This window comes from Crocodylus porosus, unplaced genomic scaffold (assembly GCF_001723895.1).
Source record: "Crocodylus porosus isolate Cpor-Errol unplaced genomic scaffold, CroPor_comp1, whole genome shotgun sequence".
In the NCBI taxonomy this organism is placed as follows: domain Eukaryota; kingdom Metazoa; phylum Chordata; order Crocodylia; family Crocodylidae; genus Crocodylus; species Crocodylus porosus.
In genome coordinates this window covers 16,271,740-16,288,188 of record NW_017728925.1, presented here as the reverse complement: position 1 = coordinate 16,288,188, position 16,449 = coordinate 16,271,740, and the positions used below count along the sequence as shown (strand labels likewise).

General features: G+C 47.7%; 1 protein-coding gene across 1 annotated transcript in view; it reads left to right on the top strand.

The window, feature by feature from the left end:
* The window catches only part of KCNT1 (potassium sodium-activated channel subfamily T member 1), a 171,953-nt gene extending 155,504 nt beyond the window's left edge, over positions 1-16,449 (top strand). The window contains exons 25-31 of the mRNA XM_019541124.1: positions 638-808; positions 1,646-1,774; positions 2,946-2,966; positions 4,808-5,111; positions 8,002-8,064; positions 13,942-14,026; positions 14,949-16,449. Of these exons, the coding sequence (XP_019396669.1) occupies positions 638-808; positions 1,646-1,774; positions 2,946-2,966; positions 4,808-5,111; positions 8,002-8,064; positions 13,942-14,026; positions 14,949-15,069 (894 nt within the window). The 3' untranslated portion in view covers positions 15,070-16,449. The remainder of the gene's footprint in view (positions 1-637; positions 809-1,645; positions 1,775-2,945; positions 2,967-4,807; positions 5,112-8,001; positions 8,065-13,941; positions 14,027-14,948) is intronic.

Here is a 16,449-nt window from a genome sequence, read left to right as displayed (position 1 = left end):
TGGGCCGTACAGCCGTTCCAGCAGCCGTAGAGCTACCCTGGAGCATAAGATGCCTTTGCTGTATTTCTGTCTATACAAGGCACAGTGCCCCACTCCGAGAAAGACCTGCAGCTCCAAGCATCCCAGTACTGGCCTTTTCCTTCCTAGCAAGGGGGGCATCTATTGCCACCATCAATCTCTGAGCTCCGCATGTGCTCTTTGTGGGCCAGTGTTTCCTCCTCTAATACTGTCTGACTTTCCCCACGATTCTGCATATGGTTCGTGTCTAACTTAGGGAGCTATCATCCACTTGGATGCATTGCTTGCTCCATATTGTGCTCTTGCTGCATTGCTTTTGAGGGCATATTCTGTAGCTTTGCTAGCCATGTTTGTCTCCCATGTTGTAGAGAAGAATAATTCTTATTAATAATAAGCTTGATATAGCAGCACTGTAGCAAACACATACATGAACCTCAGCTCCCTGCATCATTTTCCCTTGGGAGAGGAGGAGAAGGAAAGAGCCATACAGACTAGAGTAGGTTGCTTAATGCATCTCAGGACAGTGCCCAGATATCTTGGTGATGGGCAGGTTTAAGAACTGAAATGAAGGGAACAGAGAATGGATCCACTGCTTTATTTCCCCCCCTAAATGACCCAGACATTTGCAAATCAAGATAAATTGATTATAACAAAACAAATGAGCCTTCTCTTGGCCTGTCTGACTCCCCCGTCCCTGTCCTTCCAGTCCTTCGTGAAGGACTACATGATCACCATCACAAGGCTGCTACTGGGCCTCGACACCACACCGGGCTCAGGCTACCTCTGCGCAGTAAGTGCTGATTTCACCCTGTTGCATACTGTGGTTACTCGAGATAGTGGGTTTGCTCACGCATCCAAACCTTACAGTCATTTGTGGAGATTAGATCTGGGACATCCACCTCCCGCCGCACAGGCCTCCCAGGACACAGTCCTGACGGTCTCCTTGTTTGTCCTTGGGTGTATTGCAGCCGCCATGGGGAGTCTCCAGAAGAAGCAGAGATCACACAGGTTAGGTAGGGGCTTGGACACATGACATCAATATAATTTAGGAGCCTCATCAAGGGGCGGTTACATAATGTTGAGCCCTACCTTTGGAAAAAATGTAATGGGGAGGAAAACTGCATTGGTGCAAGTGATACGAGTGCAGAGCTATTCTGGGATAGCTGTTTGCTGTTGGTGTGCAGGCCCTTATCTGCTTCCCTTCACGTTGGTGCTCTCCCAGAATAGCTGGGCGTCCATCTGCTCAGACCGCGGATGCAATTTATATTGGTGTCCCAAAGCCAGAGTAAATTGCAGTTGTGCAAGTGTCTGGTGTCCAGGGCCAAGGCCTGTGTAGTGTTTCCTCTGAGTCACCTGCACTAAGTTCTAATGCTAGAGGTTAAGTTTATAAAAGTACCCCTGCCTGAGATATTTGGATAGGAACCAAGACCCCCAGCCCCTGGGTCCAGACACCTTGGAGCCCTGCAGATGTTCAGATCCATATCCAAACTGCAGCCACTCCATCCTGCCCTGCTACTGACTCCTGTTTGGGGCCAATATGTAGATGACTGTTTGCAGTGCAGTCATCTACGTATTGGCCCCAGTAGTGTTATCTAAGTGTTCTATTATTTTTTCCGCTTCTGGACAGATGAAGATCACTGAAGATGACCTGTGGATCCGGACGTACGGCCGCCTCTTCCAGAAGCTCTGCTCTTCCAGTGCAGAGATTCCCATTGGGATCTACAGGACCGAATCGCACATGTTTGCAACCTCCGAGGTGAGGAAGGGCCACAGCTTGTTGAAGAGCTCTTGGGGAAATAGGGTCCATCAGGCTGGCCAGGTCCCCTATCACTGGGAGTTCAGAGCCACCGATGAACTGCACTGTTGTAACCTGCATTGAGGGACTGGGCGTTCAGACACCTGCTAGGAGACATTTCCATGACCATGGGGATGGCTGAGACACACTGCCAGAAGCCAAAGGGCACTCATATTGACTAGGGTTCGTCCCCAAAGGGTGGAACAGAGGGGATGCAATAAAGTTATATAGAGCCTCCATTTACATGCATTTGTTCAGTGCAAAACAGCTGGAAACACCTGCCAAAAAGGATGCCGGTGCTGACTCACTGCTCTTCTCTCTTAATTTTGATGTCTGTGTTGAGTCTCTTTTGTCAGAGGACATGTATGCAGTGGAGGCAGAGAAGCTGGTGCCTGAATGGTGCATTGCAGTAACTTGAATAACACTAGCCTCTTATACATGTTGGTGCAAACAGTGATAAATGCTGCATTCAGAGCTGGGCACTCCTGGGGCCTTGCCCTGCTACTGACTCATTGCATGCCCTTGGGCATGTCACTTAGAGACAGCTCTTCAAAGGTGTTTGAGTCACCCACTCTTGCTGGCTTTGGCGGGTGTTAGGTCTTTAAATGACCTAAAAAAGCTGGCTCCTGCTCTTTCTGAGCTTCAGTGCCCCTGTGTATAAAATGCAGATCAGAGCACCCTCGTGGTAGGTTTTTTAGAGTTCACTGCATTTTGGGCAGTGCTTTGAACATGTGATTGCCATAGATAGGGTATGATGAATTATTTCTTTAGCTCTCAATGGCTTTCCAGCTCCTGAACAGATGCTTAGAGATTGGAGACTGGGGAGAGAGGTTTTGTCTGCATTAGTCTCGGCTGCTGTAATGACACCAGTCTGGGGATGCTGGCATAGCTGTGTCACCTCCGTGAGTGACCAGAGCTCTCAGATGTCAACATTGCTCTGTCCGCAACAGGGGTTTTCCTGCTATAACCACATCGACTATGGGAGGAAAGGGATATTTTCACACTTGTAGCCAACCTACGTACACAGACAGAGCTTGGTAGCACAGGCCTGGTCAGGGACAGGCTGAGCCAGCGCTAATACGCATTCATTCTTATGCATAGTGACTTTTTTTTTTTTTCCCTCCAAATGCAGCCTCATGACATCAGAGCGCAGGTGAGTAGCGTTTGCATTAAACTTGGGAGAACTTCCCTGGGATCTTCTTCTGCTTCAGATAGTACTGGCTGCTTTAATGTAACCTGGCAGGGAGCTTTCTGTGAGCAATCCAGTGAGCTGGGTGCTAAAGAAAAGGGGATTTCCAGAATTTGGCCCAGTTTTACCTCCCTTGTGAAGCAGCTTTCCCCATGCAAATGTCCCCTTTGGCTGGCTTACTGGAGGGCCCTGTATGAATTAGATCATAGAAAATGAGGATGTGAAGGGAGCTCAGGAGGTCACATCTAGTCCAACCCCTGCTCCAAGCAGGACCAGCCCCCGTGACATCATCTTTGTCGAGCCAGGTCTTCAAAACCTCCAAGGATGGAGAGTCCGCCACCTCTCTGGGTAACCTGTCCCAGTGCTTTACTACTCTCCTAGTCAGAAAGTTTTTCCTAATATCCAACCTAAAGCTCCCTTGCTGCAACTTGAGACCATTGCCCCTTATTTTGGCCTTGGGTTTTTGGGGCCTGGGAAGTGGCAAGAGAGAGCAGGGAAAGTGTGAGGGGAAGGAGATAAAATCAATGCCCCCTGAGTCGGCTCGGTGCAAGGTGCTTCTGCCCCTCTTGCAAGCTTTACGAGTGTGTCCACCGCACAGTTAAAGTCCCCACATTTTATGTTGGGGTTTCATTTCTGGACACTTGCACACCCTCTTCATTATCAGCACCACCAAGGCCCAGACTAAGGGAATGACTTCCCTCCTCTAGACATCAGGGCTTGCTCCTTAAGACCCCAAATGAGGCAGCAGCAGCCCAGATGTGCCTAGTAGGACATCCTAAAGGAAAGCGTGAAGAACAGGCCTTGAGTCATAAAAGGCAACTGGTTCTTGTTCATCTAGGCTAAAGGAAGCCACCTCTTTAACAGCTGAGACATTCAGTCAAAATGAGAACACGCACCATCTTGGAAATAAAAAAATCCCCTAAAATTCCTGTTTGATCAGGGAGTCAAGACCCAGCACTCATCTATATATGGCTGCATTTCTGCAATTATCTTTTAGTTGCCAAAATATTTCAGTCGCCACTGCGCTCATCTTGCTCGCTAGGTAGCGCAGTTATTTGAGAACATGGCCCTGAACTACCGCTTTGAAGCAACTGCTGGCTCTCCTTTTGAATGTGAATGCTAATCCCTGGCTTAAATTAGCCTGTGGTTCTTTGCTTGAGTGGTTTCATTCAGCCTAATGACAGGATTTTTAGAAGGTAACTCTCCCTTTCTGGATCTTCATCTTTAAAATGCTAGGTACATACCCATTTCTTATCCCTTATGTTAGGAATAATTCCAGGATAAGACTGCTAAGACTAAGAAAGCAAGAGCCCTCCATGAATTATGCAGTGACATGTCATTCAGATAAGAACAGCTGATTAGAGAGCCAGCCTCAGCTTTAAAACATGTGGATTGAAAGGCTCATAGAAAGCTGCGGCAGTAAGCTGAAGGTTGGCATGCAGCTAAATGCGATCTGATTCCTAGATGTGCTGCAACCTGTGGTGCTAATAGACGGATCCACACCGTGCTGGGTGGCTTACGTTGCATGTTGGACTAGCGCTTGTCATGTCTATGGTAAAGGGGAGAAGATAGTGAAGGGAAACTCAGCTCCTTGGGCATCCTGAGGATGAGACCTCATCAGCAAGTGTCATCGTCTCCCCCAAAATTGGGGGTCCCCTTATAGCAACAGATTGCAGGCCATAATGAGAGACTGTTCCAGCCATGGTGCTGGGAACAGCCAACTCTGTTGGAGTCGGGTCCTCCCAATGTAGCTAGGGAAAAAAGGCATTTTAGTTCTTTCCCTTATGAACTGCTGGGGCTTCCAGTCACAGATCTCAATCAATGTTGAGGATTGCGAGGATACCAAAGATGTCAAGGAGCACTGGAGCATCAAGACGAGCCATCACAGGAACTCCTGCTCCAGCGACCAGTCTGAGCACCCCTTGCTACGGCGCAAAAGCATGCAGTGGGCCCGCCGGCTGAGCAGGAAAGGAAACAAGCACACGAGCAAGACGGCCGAGTGGATCAGCCAGCAGAGACTGAGTCTGTACAGGAGGTCAGAAAGGCAGGAGCTTTCGGAGCTCGTCAAAAACCGGATGAAACACCTGGGTTTGCCCACCACGGGGTACGGTGAGTAGGTTTGGGTTTTGCTTTATGGTCTCTCCAGCAGCGCATCCCATTTGCAAGCCGATCACATGAGTTAGCACCCAGCCTAATCGAACACAACATGTCCAGGGCATAAATATCCTGAAGCGCAGTCTCACCTTCCAGCTGGTTCGTAGTTCTGCATAGTGCATTTGCACTCAGCTGCCCTGTCAACCAGCTCCGCTCTTGGTCCTGCAGAATCAAGGCTATAAGGGGCACGTGCTCAGCCACTGGCCTCGTTTCTGTGGTCTCAAATAACTGTGGATGCCCATGTCATTCGTTTCACCTGCAATAACTGCGTGTCCCTGGTCTGCAGGTCGGGGGCACAGACACCTAAATGACCCATTCTCTATCTCTGCAGAAGCGATGACTAGCTAAGGACATCTCTCAACTTTTTGGACAATAATAATCCACTAATCCCTTGGTTATGATGACGTCTTTGGCCCCCAGCTCTCTCGTGTGTTTGTTTTTCTTTTCTTCCTTTCTTTTAGCCATCCTGTGCTGCTGCTGCTGCCTGTTTGCCTCCATGCTAGAAAAGCTTGTCCTCTTCATCCCTAGGCGATGGCTTCCTGCATACACTCAAAGTAGCAGCTAGGCTCATATAGGAAGACACAAGCCATAAGCACCGTCTTGTGCACTGAGGAATTGTGCAACGGGGGTGACCCTAACAAGACACAGGACGGGGGTTGGTTTCCTAGTTGCTAAGAAGGTTTCTGAGGTTTGTTTCTTGCAGCCTTTCTGGCTATGAACGGGAGGGAAGAAATAGATGCAACACAGCGAAGTGTTTGGGTTTGGGATGGACATAACCATTTGCACAGTTGGTTCCACAAAATGGATCAAGGAAGAAGGTACAATGGGTTTCAAATCAGAGGTGTCCTGGTAGGATCTAAGCTTGTTCTCACAGGCATTTAAGGGACTCAGTGGTTGGGCAGGCAGGCGTGGGATCATGGAGCATCTTTCCCTTCTGTTCCTTGCTTCTGAGCAGGGATCCAGTGGCACGGTGATGTTTTGAGACGTATATCAGGGGTGGCTCTAAGTCCTGGTCCCACACATCATGTAGTCGTGCATGGTCTGAGCCTTTTGTAGAGTCACAGACGGTAAAGTCGGAGTGATGATGTTGCACCAGTGATGACTGTTGTTGTCTTCTGAATTCTGAAGTGTTGGTAGATACACGATGAGAGGACACTAATTCTGTTTGACCATGTAATGACACCGTTCGGAGCAAATGCAGTGGCTGCAGAGATGGTAATTGCATGGTGCCCTGTCATTGTAACCAAAGCTGCATCTAGGGTCTAACTACATAGCGGGGACTGCGCTGAGTTTTTTACATGCTTAAAAGACCTCACCATGGTCATTTGTCTGTGCGCCTTTTTTTGTATGTAAGGAACAGTTGCATGCCAGCTGAAAATCTGCAGTTGGAGCGGTGAACAACATGTGTGTTCGTGTCTCATGTACTGCCATTTCCATGTGTCCTCCACAGCCCAGAGTAGGACTTCTTCTCAATCTGCTGCCCCTGCTTTAGAAGTCCCACGCATTTCTGCTTCTTGTTCAGCTGTGTTTCCAGCCCTGGCTCACAGCCTGGACCCTAGATGTTGGCGTTTCCTCCTCTTAATATGCAAACGAAGGACTCATTTCTTTGTAGGTAACCACCAGGGCTGGGCAAGTGCTTTGGGATGCTGAAGTCTTAAAGACAGGTACAGAAATTATAACAATTTAATATAATGATGCCCTGGGATATTATATGAGGGGCAGCAAGAGCATCTGTTCAGTAGTCAGGGCTTGTGATAGAGATAATATCTTTTATTAGACCAACAAGATTTTTGCAAAAAAAATTTAAGCTTTTGGGTTTCTTTAATTTCAATTAAAGACATGTTTTTGCAAAAATCTTGCTGGTCTAATAAAAGATATCTTCTCTACTACAAGCCCTGATTGCCTTTTCCTCTAGACCAATATGGCTACCACCTGGATACCTGACGTCTGTTAAGTAGTGGAAGAAGTGAGTCAAAGATCACATATTTTCTCTCCCTTTAACATTAGACAAATGGAAAAAAATCTGTGCCTACAAACGGGCAAAAGCTGCTAGAGACCTTGAGATACAGACCATCCAAGAGACAGGCATGTGGATTCAGGTTGCCCAAAGATAGGGTTTGTTTGCACAGCCACCTTTTCAGAAGGTTTCTAGGCTCCTTTGCGGGTGAAGTTTCAAGACCTGCTGCCCCAATCACGTACAGTCCTCTAGCCTTTGCTGGACATCCAGTCTGAAGGACAGGCAAAAGTCCAGGTGGGTGAACTGGCTAGGAAAGCTAGACCCCATCACAGTGGGCCCCGGGTGTCCTAGCAGGTCAAGGAGCAATGCTGGATCCAAGAGCCGAGACAAAATCCAAATAATTGCATGAGAGAGTTTATGATGGGGCCAGACCTCGCACAAGGGACGTCGTGTCTAACTGTGATGCTGCAGGCTGGGGTATGCTGGCTAGAGAGCCTGCCTTGGATGTAGGGCAGGTTGAGCTTGAACACCACAAGTGTCGTGGCTTGAGAAGAGGGGGAAGCTGTTTAAAGCCAGGTATAAAGAGGAGGAAATGTGCCATGAAATCTGAAGCTCCTTTGGACCCCATTGCATTTGGTGTGGTGCTCTGAATACATCGTCACAGCATCCCACCTGTTGTTGTCCAGAAACCCATGACGTCGTGGACAGAGCACATTAGTCTGCCTTCTTTCCCCCCTTTCTTTATCTTTTGCCCATTTTATCACTGAAGCTCAGGAGCTTGTCTCTAATATTTGCCAAATCACTGCTTGCTGATCTCTCTCTTTCTTTCTCTCTCTCTCTTTCTCTCTCTTTGTTTATGTCTGTACCTTTTTTCTGTATGTTCTGTAGAGGATGTAGCAAATTTAACAGCCAGTGATGTGATGAATCGGGTAAACCTTGGATATTTGCAAGGTAATTCTTTTCCCCGGGGAGTCAAGCCTGACTCGCTGCACACAGCGTAACAAGATCATGCCAACTAAAACTGCCTCTTGCCAGTTTTCACCTTAGACTGATGCAAACCTTTAAAGCACTCGCTCGCAGGAGCGGGGCGAGAGAGAGGCTGCTCTGTATTACATCCCAAATGGAAGAGCCAATAAAAGTTACAGAGACAGAAAACTCGGCGACTGTTTGCTAGCTCGAAGTATGCAGAGCAATTCCATCTGCAAAATGTCACTTTAGAAATCCCTCTTTCCAAAGTGAGCAGTTGCACATTAGAATTGATTTCCATTTGTGGAAACCAATGGGAATTGGAGAGTTTGAGGTTGGGGGGAGGGTTTGACAAAACGAAGTAGGCTTGAGATAAATTGTGGCCTCCATGAGCTAGGGAATATGGGCTTTGGTGCAGGATTGAATGAGTCCCAGACTGGTTTGCTCAACAAATAGCAGAAAGATAGAGCCCAACAGAACCTCTGTTTTATGGTTATCTAGCCTTTGGGGGGCCTTTAAATCATTCACACAATCAAAATACAAATATTTTCTCATCTCAGATAAGGGCAGACTGATCAAAGTCTGGTGGCCAGCTACCATTTTTAAAGGTCTTGTTAATGCTAGGCTTTCCTGGCTGTTTCATCTGAAAACTCCTCTCGGGGAGACCCTTAACATTTAACCCAAAGTGATCAGTGTAGGCCCAACTTGAGTCGAAGCAGCAACCTTTGCTTCATCAGTTATAACCCACGTTTTACCTAGTTCATTTGGTGTCCGAGGGAACAGTTCCCTTCCAACACTGCTGCATTGACTTGCAGTTACCCCCTACGTCCAAACCTCTGAGTAGGAATTGAATTTCATGCTAGATTAAGCTTTAACTCAGTGGGCGATACCAGCCTGCTGTCCTGTGTCGCTCTTGCATACATAAGCTGCATGTAAAAATATCATAGCATTTAAGTGAAGATAAATGCAGGAAGGGATGTTAACTATGGATCAGTGTCATCAAAATTCATAATGTTGATGGCTAAAGCAAAACCAAAATATAACCCATGTTTTTTTGTAGTACTGGTCTGGCAATGCCAAAACCTTTTTTAACCAAATAACCCAAAGATGAGCAAAGATTATAAACCACTTGAGAATCTCCGGCCTTTACTAGCCCACACTTAAGGTGAAAAGTTGGCATTTTCCTATTAATTGTGTGCTTCGTCAGAGAAATGGCCCCAAATGTGGTTTCATGGAAGTCCCACTCAAATACAGTATATTGCCAGCTAGTCAGCCCATGCTTGGGAAGTCCATGCCTCAGTGAGTTTCCTTTGATTTATTCTCCTGTAAAAATCATGTTGCCACAGTCCAGAATGTCAGAGCAGGAAAAATGCATCCTAACAACTGGATAAATCAGGAGAAGCCAAACATATGCACAGAGAAAATCTGGTTGTTCGGTCAATTTGAATTCTGGATGGATATATCTACAAGCTCAGGTTCTTTTTTAATTAGCAGGCTCTGTTTCTGTTTGGCCACTCTAAATTGGTCTCATGAGAAAGCAACGATGAGAGTGGCGGAGGCCCTGACCTGTAAGAGACAATATGGCAATATACTTGGTGGGTTAGCAATGCTTTGATCTAATGCATGGTTTTGCTAGGAAAAGCTGCTTCCATGGAGCAGGAAAGCCTGCCTCAACCAGAGGCCTCTTATCCCCTCATTTGGCCAGCTGCACATTTGGAACAACCTTAGCTATAAGAGGTTTTCGAGGTTTCTACCTGTGCACTCAGTCCATTTCCATTCTTCTGCCCTTCTCCACTGTAAGGCTAAACATTGGGATGTGACTGGTACGAGAGCATAGTCTAAAACCGACCTGTGCCACGGCTCTGAGTACTGATTGCTGGCTCAACCTTTTGGTTTTCTGGACGTAGGTTAGCATGGTACCAACCAGCGTCTTCCCCAAAAAGGGAGTACGTCACTCGCAACCCTCTGCATGAACTCACCTCACCTCCAAGAAATCTCCAGGCCTGTACTTAGTGGGGATGTCACGCAGGGAAGAGCGTCTTTCAGGTTGTTCTGCAAGTGTGCAAGTGCGTAGGCTTGGGCTTAGATGTGGGATCAAGTCCTGCAGGTTGGGACCTGGTTTTAATAATGTCCTTTGGCTTTTGTGGGCATCCGCTTGGGGCAGGGAGCTAAGATGTTCCACCAGAGCCTAGTTCTGTGAAGGAGGCAGAGGGGAAAGGCCTTTGCTAGGTTAGACTTGTTGGGCATTACAGAACTGCACCCAGCAGTGAACTGGCTGAGAGCGGAGAGAATGAAACGCAGGTATAATGTGCTCCTCTCCGTGTGTGCCATGGAAGAGGAATCCACCTATTGCACATGCTGCAGCCGACGGTGTGACCTTCTGGGTTAATCGCAGCGAGGGCGTTGCAGTAAAGTTGAGGTAAGAGAGGCACGAGGAACCGTGATGCACCTTGGAGGGATGCCGTCCCTTTCTGGGCCACTGTAGAAGCAAACAGCTGATCTTGGTTACTGCGGAGGCGGTCCTGGTAGGATGAACGCTGCTGATGCTCTGTGTGATGCTCCCCTTTTCACCAGTGCCCTTCACCCAGGTCTCAAGCATCTTTGCTCCTTGGGGACCCTTCATTCCAAAGATGCAAATAAATGCATGCCAGTTTTCCACTCCAAGTGGAAAGAGTAGCTGTTGTCAAAGCTAGTTGCTCTTTTCAACTCTCTTGGAGCACGAGTTGCAGAATGGGGAGAGTCCCAGCCACAGCAGAGTGAGAGGTTGTCAATCGAGGCTGCCAGAGCTGATGGCAGTGGGGCAGTGCTCAGATGGCATGGGTGGGGGAAGGAGATGGGCAGGGAGAAGGGGACCCCTGAAACATCTAAATTTGCCGAGGTTTCACTGTTGCTAGCTCTAACGTAGAAGGGAGGAAAGAGCCATGCTTAGCGCTTCCCAAATCAGTTTGCTTGCCCTAGGTCTTTCAAGGCAGGTGTTAGTGGGATCCCGGGAATAGCTAGTCTATGTGGTCATTGAATAGGTGTACAGATCTGTCGCCACAGTAGGTTTCACAGTATTTCTCTGCAGTGGCAAGTCAAGCATGACTGTTGTGGCTTAGCTGTTTTCCATCAGCTGCGGAAGCTATGGGCCGTGCACTTGTGCCTTTTTGGGGGCCACTGAAGCCATGATTCTTTGTCAGTGGAAAGCCTGTCATTACATCAATGTGTAGAGTAAAAATGATGTGAGCTGTAGCATCCCCATCATCACAGCCGGATTCCCTAAGCTGCATTGCACAGACCAGTCTTGATCAGTGCTTCCATGCTGTCTGTGCAAGCAGAAGCTGCTGCAAAGCCTGTTGAATGTATTTATTGGCGAGTAAATTCCTCAGATTTAACCTCAAAGCAGTGCCTCTGCCCTTGAATTCAAACATCAGCTGTCAGCAGCGGTCATGCATTTTTGCACGTGCATCTGGCCAGGCTGCTCAGCCAGGCCAACTTCAGACTTCCGCTTGACCCATTTTTACAAGCATCGGGCCTTTGGCATGCAAAATTGGGTACTGAAGCATCTCCCAGCACCCACTAGACATTGCACTTGAAGAGAACGATCTGTGTGTTGTAGTAATCAAAACCAAGGGAGACGTAACCAAGGTTGAAGGGCAGGTAGGCAAGGTAAACAGCAAAAACAAACCTTCTGTCCAGGAAGGTTCAGCCACTGCAAGACAAGACTCTGGTACCATTAAACATCCTCTGCAAGATAAGGTTTTGATTGAAACGTCAAAAAATCCAAAGGTCTAATAGACACGACCGACTGTTTTGCTCTAGAGAGGCAATATTTCTGATTAATGTGGGAAACGAGGTCCCAGTGGAAAGCCTTGCAGTGAGTTCATGTAACTGTCCTATTTGCTTCTCTGCCCTTGACGTAGCCTCTCTACTAACCTTCCATCTCATGAGCCATCCTGTACATACTGCACTTTGTCAGCGAATGTATAAACACTGTTATTTGTGCGACCGCAACCGACCCCATTTACACGTACGGTGCCATGTGTTTATCCACATAATTGTCTTGATCGCTGAACCGGCGCACTTGCCTTCGTTTCACTCATCACCTTTTTACCCAGCTGTTTGAAAAGCAGAAGGCATGGCCCCCTCATTTAGATCAAAGATGGTTGGTCTGCACAACACCCATGCGATGTAAAGAAAGGCTGCGCAAATAAGTGTATTCATGCAGTGAGCTTGTTACCACAATTGATATGGCTTGTTCCAGAGAATATGGCTCTCCAAGGTAATCTGTCAGGCTCGTATATCGATGGCCATGAATATTTTCTGTTGGATTTTCCTGTTCTTTCAAACTTGGAGCTTTGCCCTTGAATTCCCTTGACGTTAACTGCCTCCCTTGATTGCACTCCCTTTCGCTCTGAAACCACACCGCGTTTCCTTCGGGCAGACCAAAGAAATAATCATTAAATACATTGTGCTCCTGGGAGGACAGGGAATGGGTGAAGCAGACCAACAAGGGGCAATCTGAGCCTATGGCAAAGATCAGAGCAGCCTTGGGGCTTTCTAGCTGCCCCGAACAGACATTGAAATCTGTGGGGAATGCCCAGTGCAATAAGACTAACATCTTTCTATCTTTTTTAATGCATTAAAACAAGGTAAGCGCAGCTCTTTCCTTATTTTGGAGATGCCACCTGTTTTAGGACCAATACTAAGAATAGTCCAGGACTGAAATCCCCTCCAAGTGCCTTCAGACACTTGCATGCGCCCAAGCAGCCTGGCTGGCATGGTGCTAGGGAAGAGGGCTGGGTATACATGCAGAATGGGTGAGGCGAGGGCCTGGCTCCAACAGTTTGCCATTAGACACTGAAGATGCTTACATTGCTCTTGGGGGCAGACAGGGGGTTTGAGACTGGCACAGGGGCTCTGACAGGGCTGTGCAGAAGGGAAAGCTGGCTCAGGAGTCTGAGCGTGGAGGCCTGGGGGAAAGGAAGAAGCTGGCAGGCTGTGTCAAGGAGGCAGGGAAGTGCCTGCTGCATTTTCAGCCTTGCCTTCTTGCAGTCCCTGCAGCCGGCGGGGCCCCACTTTAGTTAGAAGAGTTTGCCCATTATTAAGGACCCAGCCCAAGTGAGAAGGGGAGCCCAATTTTTCACCCCAGCCTCTCCCTTTATCAGGCTGGGTGCTCACAAATGGTAGGACATCCCGTCTTGAGGGACAGAGCTCCTATCCTTCAGGCTTAACTCTCTCTGGACCAGAACGATAAACTCAGGATATTTAGTCATGGCAGGGCTCCCACATGCGAGCCAGCCCTGCTAGTCTGTGTGGAGGGGAAGGGGACACCCACCTCCTACAACACCCCACACCGTCTCTCCGGGGACGCAGTGGGGACTCTGAATGGCATCGTGCTCCTCACCCCACTCCTTTCCACCACCTGCTTGTGGCACTGCATCATGTGAGTGAGCTAGCTATGGCTTGTTGCTCTGGGAGACATGCCCAGCCACAAAAACAACTCGGGTAAACACATCTTGCCCATTTCCCCTTGATTTAAATACCTGCTGGTGTTTGGAGATGGGCAGGATGGGAAGGAAAACCAGGCCCAAAGACCTATGAGCCACCAATCTCTATTGCAGTAGTCTTTGTCCAGGGGCTTAGGGCACAAACCTTGTGCGCTCACTGGATGTCTGGTCCAGGACCACCACTGAATGCTCATTATTGAGCACAACTGCTTCTGTAATCGTAATCCCTTGGGAAGTCCACCAGCCCCTGTGGTTCCCCAGGTTTAGGAGCGTGGAAGTGATTTGCTGAATGTTCGCTGCTGAATCCTGTCGAGAGTTACCGCCTGACAGGCCAGTCGTCTGCATAACAACTCTGTTTTTTTCCCCCTTGCAGATGAAATGAATGATCACCAGAACACGCTGTCCTATGTCCTAATCAATCCACCTCCGGACACGCGCCTGGAACTCAATGATATCGTGTACGTATGAAACGAGTGCCAACCACGTGCGCTGCGATGCTGGGTGGTCTGTGAACGTTGCTAAGTGTAGTCTGTTTTTAAAGCTTGAGATGGTTCATGCCTTTCTCCAAGAACCTTCCCTATTTCACTTCGATGACTTTGCTTGAAAGAGTTGAGGATGCCCCATGGATAAGAAAGTGTTTGTTATTAGTATAGGGGTACAGGTTGTAGCCGTGTTGGTCTAAGGACATTGGCAGACAAGGTTTTTTGGGTAAATCTGATATCGTTTATTAAACTGACTCAGATCATTGGAAAAATTCTTCTTTGCCAGCTTTTGGGTATAAATACCCTTTGTCAGGCTGAGGAAGCATCTACAGTTGGCGTGTGCTCTTCCTGGATAAGAACTAGTATGGCTTTCTTCTGGTTTTGTAGTTTTCCCACCCTGTGAGATGTAGAGTCCAGGTTCACTCTCTTCCTCAAATTGATGTATTCATAATCCTTCTGCAGGCAAATGAGCTGTGTTGGGTTTTTTTAGGCTCTACAGTTTCAAGAAAATAAGTGAAAATTAGTTGAAAAACTGTGGCAACTTTATGAGCAAGAGCGCAAGACAAAATGTACATCTCGTAGTGGCATTTTAATGACGAATAGATCTGTTTATTCACAGGAGCATGCCTTTTTGTCTGGCTATTGTGCCAGATGTATATAGCACACAACAGGAATCTGGAAACTGGTTAGGTAGATGTCCTACCCCAAAGCAAATTTCAGGCCATATCTTCCCCTTTGCATTGATGTGACTCTGGAGTAGCTACGCTGCTGTTAGCGGAGAATACTCCTGCGTCTTCCCCCAAGAAACCACGTGTGCTTTCAGGTAATGATGACTTGTGTCCAAGGAGTCTCGTGTTGGAATGGAACAATAATTAGCTGCTTCTTTTATTTCTGCTAGGTATTTAATACGCTCTGACCCTCTAGCGCATGTATCCAATGACACGCACAGTCGGAAAAGCAGCTGCAGTAACAAGCTGGATTCCTGCAATCCTGAAACCAGAGATGAAACGCAGCTCTGAATGACCTTTGCACTGAACACGTGTCTTCTCCTCCTCATATTGCTAATGCATGGGATTGTAAGAGAACTGACTGTAAACCAAACCCAGGGGAAGGGTCTTTGCGGGACGTGCGCGCCAGGTGGAAGTCTGTACAAGAAGAATCGAGAAGCAAAGATCAACTGTCAGCGGTTCCTGGCAGTTTACTCCTCCGTTCACATTGCACTATGGAAACGTCATTCCCAACCTGGATTCAAGCTGCTTAGAAATGCCTTGGAAAGGAAAGTCCTAAAACATGGGTGTTAAAGTCCAGGTGGCCAAGGAAGAGGCTGGCAGTCGCATCCGTCTTTTTGTTTCTAACTTTTTATATGCACCGCAGCTAGTGAGACAGTTTTTGCTGGCACTGGCAGAAGCATCCCAAACTGCGATCATATGAGTCAAGTCTGGTTTACAAGAAGGATCATGCTGGAAAATGTCCCCGACACCATGCAAATTGCTCTACCCCCCACCCCACCCCAAGTCGACCGGGGAAGTGCCAATGCAAGAGAGAAAAAATGATCCTGTAATCTTCTTTCTGTTTCTGGTGGGATCCCCTGCCTGATGGGCCATCCTACTTTGTTGTCTCACATTGATGTTCTTAGTGTGCTTCAGCATTTGTAGGCCTACTGCCATTTGCTATCACGGGGAAGGGAGTCCCACAGAAGAGAGATCCAGGGCGGGATAGAGGAGACCAAGTTATCTGTGGCCAATGATGGAGAGCTGCTCGGGGGGGTGGGGTGCAGAACCCCTTGATCTTGAAGGGGTGATGGGAGCGTGCGGTTTGTCCTCAGGAGCTGGACTCAGCACCTTGCCCATCTCTTGAAATTGCAGCATCTTGTGCTTATATGTGTTGCGTCCTGTCCAAAGGATGTGCTGACTCCAGCATTTCCTTTAACATGTCATAAACCAACTAAAGGGGGACCAAAAGTCATGGCATCTTCCGTGCGCACTTGCCGATTATGTGTGTCCATATCACTGCAGAAACATTGGCTCAGCTTCCTATTTTCATTGCCCCCCCCCGGATAATATCCACACACAGACTTTGGCCTATGGTGAAAGTATTTGGTACCTCCTGTGGCTTGCATGCTAGATACTGTCAGCTGGCAACTGCCCTATCTTAGCCATTCCTCTGAGAGGGTTGAAGATCCCTTCTGTCATGGAGATTGAAATGCAAACGAGGATCCAGGATTAGCACAAAAGTTAAGCTAATTGATGAGTCCCATATCACCAGATGGGCAGGGACAGAGAATAGGGATAGCTTGGCTGTGTTGTACGCTTTTGTCATTGATACAGGGCTGAATCTAGGGTGGTCCTGCACATCAATTCTGAAAAAACTGATTTAAAGGTTTAAAAAAAAAAAAAAAA